Source organism: Limulus polyphemus, unplaced genomic scaffold, assembly GCF_000517525.1.
Source record: "Limulus polyphemus unplaced genomic scaffold, Limulus_polyphemus-2.1.2 Scaffold977, whole genome shotgun sequence".
In the NCBI taxonomy this organism is placed as follows: domain Eukaryota; kingdom Metazoa; phylum Arthropoda; class Merostomata; order Xiphosura; family Limulidae; genus Limulus; species Limulus polyphemus.
This window is the reverse complement of record NW_013666587.1, coordinates 113,130-124,276: the sequence shown is the minus strand read 5'-3', so window position 1 is coordinate 124,276 and position 11,147 is coordinate 113,130. Positions and strand designations below refer to the sequence as shown.

General features: G+C 32.8%; 1 protein-coding gene across 1 annotated transcript in view; it reads left to right on the top strand.

Moving 5' to 3' along the window:
- Positions 1-7,771: 7,771 nt before the first annotated feature.
- LOC106461519 (protein FAM117B-like) overlaps positions 7,772-11,147 on the top strand; it is a 99,788-nt gene continuing 96,412 nt past the window's right edge. Inside the window, exon 1 of the mRNA XM_022388504.1 lies at positions 7,772-8,216. Within this exon, the coding sequence (XP_022244212.1) occupies positions 7,940-8,216 (277 nt within the window). The 5' untranslated portion in view covers positions 7,772-7,939. The remainder of the gene's footprint in view (positions 8,217-11,147) is intronic.

Below are 11,147 nucleotides of genomic sequence, written 5' to 3'. Positions count from 1 at the left end.
TTTTTATATTTTTGTTAACTTATGCACTACCTCTTAAGCAAGACGATTTAAACTAGCAGCAATGATTAATCCAGACTCTCTTTCACTGTGAGGCTTGAGGCTTTGAACTGTAACTTGTAAGTGTATCATTGATTGTGTCTCTGACTTAAAGTTAACTGAGGCTGCCATGTTTTAGCATCACTTACTCGCATTATGAATTAAATTCGTCTTTTGATACATGTATTGTATGCAGAAAATGTCAGTGATAAAATATTTTCAAAAGAAAAGACAAACTTTACTACTGTGCTCGAATAATGTAATATTTCGTTCTAAAAGTAAAAATAATCAAAGGTAAACTAGCTGAATTTGCGCTATGAGAAGTGAATTTGTTTGGGAACGTTTATCAAAAGTTTATATGAAACCAACGGATGACATAAGGCCTAGTAATAGTACGAAAAATGGGTCAAACATTGGTAACTTATACGGATTAATCTGCTTTTATTCATTACTGAAATCAGATACTCCACTATTTAATTATTGTATTTCTTTAAATTTTGATGTAATTAAACAAAATCAAGCAACAACATTTTTCTGAAACTGAGTGAAAGGTTTGAACTGCTATAAAGTCTAAGAGTAAGAGTAAGCGTCAATATTATTGATATATGTATTACCATTAAGTTGATTTTCTTAGTCAAACCTACAGGTAAAAGCGTCAAATGTAACTTATGAGTTATATTAATTCAATTGTAATTCATATTTATCTAACTGATGACATTAGTGATTAATACTTTCTGAACATGAAAAATACTAGTAGTAAGAATTGCAAAACAAAAATGCCCGATATTTTTTATTGTTTTTGATGCATGCTTATACCTTTAGTTGTGATATTTGGAAATTCAGTTAGGAAATGTTTGGAAGTTGGTATGATTTTTTTTCGTTTGATACATAAATACTAAAATAGGCAGAGAATTATCATTGAACAATCTACGCAATACTCCTTTTTTGTTTTTCTATACATTGAATAAATGCTTTATTAACATGCGTTATATATCACTCAACTTCTCATGGCATATCACATAATGGCCATATAGATCATACATATGTCTCTTTTTTGTGGCATCTAGTACAAGTTTTCGATGAAAAATGACGTCATATATATATATAAGCAGAGTGAGATATAGCGTCAGTTATCCCCTTCCTCTTCTCGCAATATAAACTCGATATGTCTCTTTTGTGGTATCTAGTACAAGTTTTCGATGAAAAATGACGTCATATATATATATATATAAGCAGAGTGAGATATAGCGTCAGTTATCCCCTTCCTCTTCTCGCAATATAAACTTAGTGCAGCATATAAGTTCTATTTTTTTACTCCTGCAGTATGATTGATTTATTCTATTTTTACATAAAAGTACATAAAGGACATAAAAGTAGTTATATTGATTTAACGTCGTTTTTACTGTGATTCATAGCTTATCTGGTTGACTTTTTAATCTACTTACAACAAATTTTATTGCCAATGAAACTGTTATTGGCTTTTTTTAACCAAGATAAAAGAAAAATTGGTAGAAAAATTGTAATAGCTTTTTTATGTGAATTTCTAATAAATAGCCTCCCTAGTGGCTCAGCGTTAAGTCTGAAGGCTTAGAACGCTAGAAACCGAGTTTCGACACCCGTGGTGAGCACAGCACAGATAGCCCATTGTGTTGCTTTGTGCCTAACAACAACCAACCAACAAATCTAATAAATAATATCACATTTATAAAAGCGATGCAGGATTATATTCATTTATTTTTAATTGTGACCTAAGGAGTACAGTGAAGCATACGAAGAGAAAGAAAACAATTTTAGTGTTTCTATAGTGGTATTTTGTACTGTTTCTTTGCGAAGGAGCGTTTGAAATGTGGGTTAACATGGTAGTTAAGATTAGCTAATATTTTTTATATTACAATTAACCCATGGAATTGAAAATAAAGACAGATACTAACATCAGCTATAATTTGATAAACTCTACTGATATTGACAGTGAAATGTGTTCTAACCATGCAAGCTGAAATTACTTCAACATTCTTTCTCATCTGAGGATATTAAAAATGTTCTGGGTGACATATCTTAGCATGACCTCAACTAGGCTGACATTTCTGGAAACTGCAGACTTTAATACTATGATACGGATCTTATTACCTAATGTTAGCTAATATATTTCACGTTATGATAACATATAATAATTGAAAACATAAAGCAGAGGGGAAATAAGTTTCTGGTATTTGAAAACTCTACACAAGCAGTAGAATTAAAGTTCTATTTCTCAGTTAATATACGTACAATATCTTACAAGGCGTATATAGTATACTAAATTAAATCCATCAGAATTATTAATGTTAACTGTAGCCCAGAAATGTCGATCCAACCTGTTTTGAAATTTCCATCACGTTTATATGTTTCCATCAAATAAAATGTTATAATACGTAAAATATCAAAGGTTAGCATAAACTAATTCCAACTTAATTTATATTCACAAATTTAAACAGATAGTCCTGGTGTGTGTGTGTGTATGTGCATATCATTGTGCACATAATGTCTGAGAACACTATTTAGCTGGTTTTGTTTTTGTTGTTGTTTTTTGCGCATACCGTAAGTACGAGAATGGTACAAACGCTAAATGCTATCAGCATTTTCTTGGAGAAAAATATAAGCAATTTTACCTTTTAAAACCGAGCAAGATAATGTTTATTATATTCTATATAAATATAATTAAAATTTATTGCACTTAACTGTCTGTCATCATAATTTTTCGTTACTCAATGCAAGTAAACAATAGTTTTCGTTTGTCTAATGTGGATATGTTAACGCTTGTACAAACTTCCTAAGTATTATTTTTAATATTATTTTCGTGGGGTAGATTTATTTGTTCTCTTCATTCATCATAGACTAAATATTTCTTTAGATTTTTGAAATGTTAAGTAACGCTTAGTGTATTTGATTTTCTCCTCTGATGTGTTATAGCTTCTTACATTATATTAACAATACTTTTTTTTTTTACTTAGGGTAATTTCTTTCTTTAATGTACATTGGGCAAAATATCGCCGTGAATGTTAAGGACATTAAAGACAATAGGCTTTGAGATGCGTTGACTTTCATTCTGTTTCACAGAACAGGTTCAGCTAATTAGAAATATTCTGAGTATAAACAGGACAACCCGCATTTTTCTCTTGAGGGATAGTCGGCTCATTCTTGCGTTGTTACTACTACTGCAGATTTTTTTTTTTCCTCAGACGGTGCATGCGTATTGAAGTATAATAACAATAGTTTTTCATATTACAGTTCTTGCTACTATAGAAGTCTCTGGTGTACAGTACGTTCCAATGATCATATAAGTTTGTTCGTTTAAGAGCAAATCCACATCTGCATTGTGGAATCGAACCCCGGATGTTAGCTGTCCCACTGGGGGACGATGATATAAGTGTGTTATCAGGTCTTACGACAACAGAGGTTCTTGTAAATGATACGTACCTTTTCAGGTTTTTAATATCACAAATTAAGTTTGTTAGAAGATACGTGTCTTATTTCGCTATTTACTTATCTATGTATTATATATCTAATCATATTTCTATCTTTTGTGTAAATTAATTCCCGATTCGTTAAAAAAAAATCTTTCTTTTTATTAAGATATTATAATATTGATATTCAGTAATGCAAATATATTACTGTGTGCACGTGTGCTTTTCAAGAACGTATTGATTTGAACACCGATAAAGAAAAAAAGGAGCTATTGATTCGAGTGCTTTCAACTTGAAGGTTTTTATTTTAGCTAGATTTCTGATGTCACGAAGATTGCACATAAATCTTGTTTGAAAGGTTAAAAGGCACTCCTTATTTTTGTACCTTTACTAAAATCTAACTTTATGCTTTTTTTTTCTCCTCGTAATGTCTGCTAAACAAAAAGCGAGCCTATAATCAAAATAATAAAGCATAGAGTATATACAGAAGGAAAGAAAATTTTATACTAAGAGAAATAAAATTAATTATTATTTGTTAGCGTAGCCGTAAACGTGTACTTAACTCGAGTGTATGATATTCATCAATTCATCGAATAAAATCCTCTGATTACTCAGACAGTTATGATTAATGTTGTAAAATGGATGAAATGTATCACACACACACACACAATCCTATATATACTCTAGGTCTAATTCATTCTTATATATCTACCTACAAGACTCGTTTTTTTTGTTTGCAGATATTGTAATTTCTTCAATCTAAGTTACATAACAAGTATAGGAGGATATTTATTTAATATTTATATTGAAGTTTTACAGTCAAGTGCGACTATGTTTGAAGGAGAGACAACGGGAGGCCATCTAGTGGTTTTCATTGAAAATACATTATCAAATGACGATACCTGAATGTAATTTCGTTTCACTTCAGTTGTTTCGTTTGCTGCATAAAGTCACACGATGAGGTGTCTGTGCTGTGCCCACATATATTTTATTACCCAAATTATTAAAACACAAGTATACTTAATGTTCAATAATAAAAGAAAACAATACATATATTTTAGTACTGATGGGATTAAAATCCAAATATACTTAATGTTTAATAATAATAAAAATGATTTGCCTAAATATTGTACTCTAATGTATATAAAAAGTATCTGACAACTAGAGACTAGAAAAGGTAATATATTTTATGTGAAATTGTTATGAGTTTCGAACTTGTAATAAACTTCTGATATTTGTTTTGAATTTCGCGCAAAGCTACACGAGGGCTATCTGCGCTAGCCGTCCTTAATTTAGCAGTGTAAGACTAGAGGGAAGGCAGCTAGTCATCACCGTCCACCGCCAACTCTTGGGCTACTCTTTCACCAATTAATAGTGGGATTGACTGTCACATTATAACGCGAACATGTTTGGTGGGACTGGGATTCGAACCCGCAGATTGCGAGTCGAGCTTCCTAACCACCTGGCCATGCCTTCTGATATTTAGATTAGATTAAAATTTATAGATATTTAAAACTTAATTGTTATGGTGTGAACCCCTTTTTCAAGTAGGTGAAACGTGATTATAATTAATTTACTTGCCATTAGATATTAGCATTAGGCCTTTTGTATTTTTAACACCGCATTCTACATCTAGGGCCCGACATGGCCAGGTGTTTAGGGCGCACGACTCGCAATCTGAAGGTCGCTGGTTCGAATCTCCTTCCCACCAAACATACTTGCCCTTTCAGCCGTGGGGGTGTTATAATGTCACAGTCAATCCCACTATTAGTTGGTAAAAGAGTAGCCCAAGAGTTGGCGGTGGGTGGTGATGACTAGCTGCCTTCCATCTAGTCTTACACTGCTAAATTAGGGACGGCTAGCGCAGATAGCCCTCGTGTAGCTTTGCGCGAAATTCAAAACAAACAAATCTACATCTAGTCCATTAAGGATTTTCAACATTTAGAAGAGTGTTTAATAATAGTATTCCAACCACACCATGTCCGTCGTATCCATTGTCGACAACACGTTTCGCTCAAACCAGAGCTTATCAGCTTCACCAGCATGAAAAAAGCATTCACACCATAACAATTGTCGTTGTAACAAATAGCTTATATAAATAGCATTCCAACAACTACTGTGTTTGTCGTATCCCAACCGCCCTGATGAGCTCTGGATTGAGCAAAGCGCATAGTCGGAAATGAATACAGCAAACACAGTGTGGTTGGAATACTATTATTATACACTCTTCAAATTTTTGAAAATCCCTAAGAGACTAGATATAGAATTCAGCGTTAAAAATATAAAAGGCCTATCACTAATGTCTAATGACAACTAAAATATTCACTTAAAACGTATTATTAAGGTGTCTTGTTAAAGATATTAGGAGAAGGTTTTGTGAAGTAACATATTTACCTTTGATATGTGACTAGTGAAACCTCGCTACATCCCATCTTAAAATCTCAATACAGTGGTCGTATTTGTACTTGAGACAAAATTATATTCACTACAATTTAAAGTAATAAACACTACATTGCACTTATCATTCAATTTTTGATACGTTTTAAAGCTTATTTTGAATTTACCTATTAGCAAATTTTAATTTTACTTATGGGTTAATATTCACATAAATATTTTTTTTTGTTTCTGATAACTATGGAAGAAACATAGAAGAAAATGTATGAAGTATCATAACAAAACGTATTTCTCCTCCCAGAACTAAGTTCTCAGGACCATGCATTCACCTAAGTAACAAAGAGGGTTTGTTTGTTGAATTTCGTGCATATCTACTCGAGGGCTATCTGCGGTAGCTGGCCCTAATTTAGAAGTGTTAGACTAACGGGAAGACAACTAGTCAACGCCACCCACTGCCAACTCTTCACAGACCAGTGGTGAAGAAGGAGGTGCTTGACTGGACACGTAGATTTTACTATGAGAGACTGCAAGTATAAGGAGCTGATAAAAGCAGCTCAGTCTAGTGAGGTCTGGTGGCATGTCTCGCAAGAAAATTAATATAATAATATAATTTACAGTTGCTGTCAAATATGTAAAAGTGGGAGTGCTACAGCACCCCCGGTTCCGACGCCTCTGCAAACGAAAAGTGGGATTGACCGTTACATTATAACGTCACCACGGCTGAAAGGACAAGCATGTTTGGTGACGAGATTCGAAGTCACAACCTAACGTGTGATAACTGATTGCCCTAACCATCAGGGACAAAGAGGGAATAAGGAGTAAATAAATTCGAGTGTGTTCTCCTTTATCAATCAACTCCAAGCTTTTAATTTGAATTGCTGTATTAAAACACGATTTTGCTAAAACTTTCGGCAGAGTAACTTTCCGCTTTTCGAAGATATTACAAATAAAATAAAATGTTTTAATGTGATAAAAAATACTTGTAACTTAAATTTTCACCTCAAGTATTTTTTGGTTTAAAGCGGATTTTTTATTACGCTCAAGTTGTAAAACATGCCTGTTCACGTAATTTATCACCATTACTTACGTGAGTCGTTTAAAGCGTTTTGACGTGACCAATTTGAGATGTGAATACAGTGAGTGCAGTAAAAATAATTTAATATACATAATAAATTAGATTCTGGTCTTTTATACGTGTTTCACAAGTTATTACTACGATACAAATCATTATTAAGTTTGAATTTAATTCATCTAAATAAAGAAAATTTGGATGCAGTATATTATTTTATTCAGTTTTGTAATACTCGTATATACGCTTAGCACCGTGGTTTTGGCTATCTTGCGTTTTTATTCATGTTTTCAATGATATTATTGTATACCAGGGTTATATATATCACATTCTGCATTTCTTACTGTTGTTTTGAAGCGCTTACACTGAATTATGATTCTCTGAAGAAACTTGTATGGTATTGGTATGCACCAAAACTTGTCTTTGAATATATATCAGCACTCTGCCAGGTTAGACTTGTTTTATCGCGTCTTCCCTGTCGTACAAAGTGGAATACGCCAATGTCGACCGAGAAATCATTTATATCGAGTTCATTGATAAAGCAGAACGTGTGCTTTTGCACGCACACATACGCATATATGTACAACTCCAACTTAAAAGATAATGTTCTCCTCGGTTAATTGCAAAAGAAAAAGAATTGATACAATTGAATAAAGCTTAAGAACTTTCCATTTACTTTTGAATAACTGTAATAAAAAATATAAAAAAGACTAAATTCTCTAAACACCGAACTGTCAGCGTACGATAGTCGACATCCAATAGTTGCTGGTGTTGAAGCCACGTGATCAGTAGTGCGCTACATTCACTTAACTAGAGTAGAGTGTAGAAATTGACAGTGGTGAGGAAGGACGTAACCACTGCAGAGTTCGGAAAAAGAAGGTACTGTTTATAAATAAAAAATAATTGCCTTTTATTTTCTATTTGACACAAGATACTCTCTGAATTGAGGATTTCAAATAAAATATTTTACTAAATTAACCTTTTTTCTTGAAATTAAATGAAAATGTCAAACCAAACACCTCAGAGAGTTCGTAGGACTGGCTCTCCTAGTTCTTGTTCAAAAAAGCAAGGTCCTCTGAAAGCAACCGTGCCTATGTCATTGATGGGACAAAGTAACAGTCCAACAAGGTCATCAAATAAAAGTACAAGTCCTTCACATTCTCCAGTTTCTAATAGAACGCGTGACGGTAGGAAGTTTAAGTCTAGACAGTCGCCAGATTTTAGGATAGGTTTATCGGTCGATCGACGCAGTCCGGGATCGCCGGGTTACAAAGGTAAGGCCAAAAGGGACGCTAACGTTGTCGTTACTTCCACGCTAGAAAAATCTAATTTAGCTGTAACTACTGTACTGTTGCTACTACTAGTTCTAATTTTGTAGAAATAATGTAATATTTAAGAGCATAAATGACCAAGATGACAGTGGCGAGTCATTCCTGACTCTCCTTTCCCCGAAATCCATCTTCAAGTTTAACAATTCATGTATCTAACAAAATTTTTAACTTGGAATTAAACTAATAGTAACATTACTTCATCAGAAGAGGAGAAAAAACATTATTAACAAGTGTAAAAACTCTTCCCCCCCCCCATCAACCAACAACAACAAAAAATGCATGTTAAAATCTTTGCATCTGTTTGAAAGCACTTGACAAAGTGCCACATGGAAGTCTTGTGAAAAATTATTTAAGTAGGTGTGAGGGATAGGTAGGCTCGTTGGATAGAAAACTGGATGAATAGAAGAAATCAAAGTTATCTTAAATTGTTCAATTACACTGGATTATTATCACAAGTTGGTATCTCAGGGCTCATTGTTGGGACTTTTGCTCTTTTTGATTTGCATCAGTGAAATAGATGAAGGAATGGTCAGTAAATTATTTAAATTTGCTGATGATATTAAGGTTTGTGTGTTGTTGATTGTGGAAGGAGGATGCTACTTTACAGAAAATTTAGATTATTTGGTGAGTTGGATGAATAAATAGCAGATGTCTTTTAATTATAATAAATGCAAGGAAATGCATATGGGATATCGTAACTTGAATTATGAGTACCATTTTTATGGGAATAACCTTAACAGTTTTATAGGAGAGAAGGATCTTAGTATCCTGGTTTCTTAAGCTATCCAAGCAATGTGCTGTTGCTAGTGGCTGGGAAAACAGGTTTTTAGATTGTTTGTACATAAATATTAATTACAAGTCTAAGGAGGTTATAATTTCATTGTATAGGTAACTGATTAGGCCACATTTGGAGTATTGTATTCAGTCTTGGGCTCTTTACATCAGTAAAGACATTGATTTGTTGGATAGGGTTCAGAGGAGGGTTACTAGGATGATACATGGGATGGAAAGGTTGTCATACGAAGACAGGTTAAGATCTTTGAAATTGTTTTATCTTGAAAAAAAAAGAAGAGTTAAGGGAGATCTGATTGAAGTGTTTAAGATTGCTCAGGGAATCAATAATGTTAATGCATCAACATTTTTGTGCTTAATGGTGAATATGATGGGACTAGGGAACACAAATATAGATTCTAGCGGAGTAGTAGTCATCTTCAGCTAAGGCAGTTTTATTTTTCTAATTGTAGTTGGTCTTTGCAATGGATTACTTTGGATGTGGTGGATCCAGTAAATTAAAGGGAGATTAAGGAAAGCTTGATAAATATTTAACTGAAAATGGTTATCTTTGTGTGTGTGTTTTATTTTGAAGTTTAGTGGATGAGATGGCCTTGATGTACCAACAGGTCTTTTGTTCTCCTTAGTTATATATGTTATATTAATTCAGGTTTTCAGTGTTAAATCTTCTACTTATACTGTAAGATATTGAAGTTTGTTTTTTATTAGCATATTCATTCATCTACTCAGAGAGACAATACATAAGACAAATCCCTAAATCCTAAAAATCTTTAATCAAGTCTTCCTAATTATTCTAAACTCTTGAGAAAACATTCTGAATTGTAAGCCCCTCTTTATAGTTTAATTAACTTGATCTAGGAATCCTTTTAGTGTTAGCAGGAGCCCATTTCTACATTTTTATAAACAATACAACATGAGTAGCCTTCATGATTCTGAACTTAGAATTCCTCTAAATAAAACCATGGACACTTATTTGCTGTTATGACCACATATAAGCATTCCACAGAAAGCTTTAAGGTTTTATTATCTTTCACACTTAAATTCTTTTTTTTTTCTTCCTTACAACACAAATGTTATATTCACACAAGAAATGATGCTCCCCCCCACATTTATACAAAGTGCATAATTTTACACTGATATTAAAACTTATTTTGCAATTTTTTGTCTTTTTATTAAGGTTGTCAAAATATTTTATGAAAGATTCTCAATAAAATCAGCTTTACCCATCATGTTAGTGCTAGCAAATTTAGAAATCCTATTATTCAAAAAGTCATTCAAATGACTTACAACAATAATGAATAACAGAAGGACAGGCCCGTATGGTGTTGTCTTGTAATAATGACATCAGTAATAAAGCAGACTGTAAAAAATGATACCATCAATAATCCAAAGTAAAAAAGAATAAATCTTAAACAGTTTTAAATATGTTTTTGGAAAGAATCAATGCTTTTTTGGCATACCACTTTCCCACTCTACTATGGCACTATTATGTTACTCATGGCTATTTTTTTCTTGGATATGTCATTATCTCTATTTCAGAAACCTTTTTGCATGCTTTCTATCTACTTTTTAAATTTTCCATTATTCGTAGAAGCATCCAATATACTAATCAAACTTTGTTAGATACCATATGAGTTTTAAAATTCATATGTACAATATCATATGGGATATTCTCAACCAAAAGAGAGCCAACATGGATTCTTTAAAGGGAAATATTGTCTTACTAACCTACTGACATTTTGTTGAGGATGTTACATGTTGTTTGGATGATGGAAGGAGCATGGATTTGGTTTTACTTAGATATTCATTAAGTTTTTGATAAGGTGTAATACAGGAGATTACTTTAAGAAAATCACATTCTTGGGGCTTGGGGAAAGATAGTTAATTTGATTGTTGGATAGCCTGGGGGAGAATTTTTTTTATTATTATTAATGAAATCTAGTCAAACTGGACATTTCTTACTTATGGTGTACTTTAGGGATCAGTGCTTGGGCCTTTCTTTTTTCTTACTTACATTAATGTTACTGATAGGGGCATAGTAAATATATAAATATATATATATATATATATATATATATATAT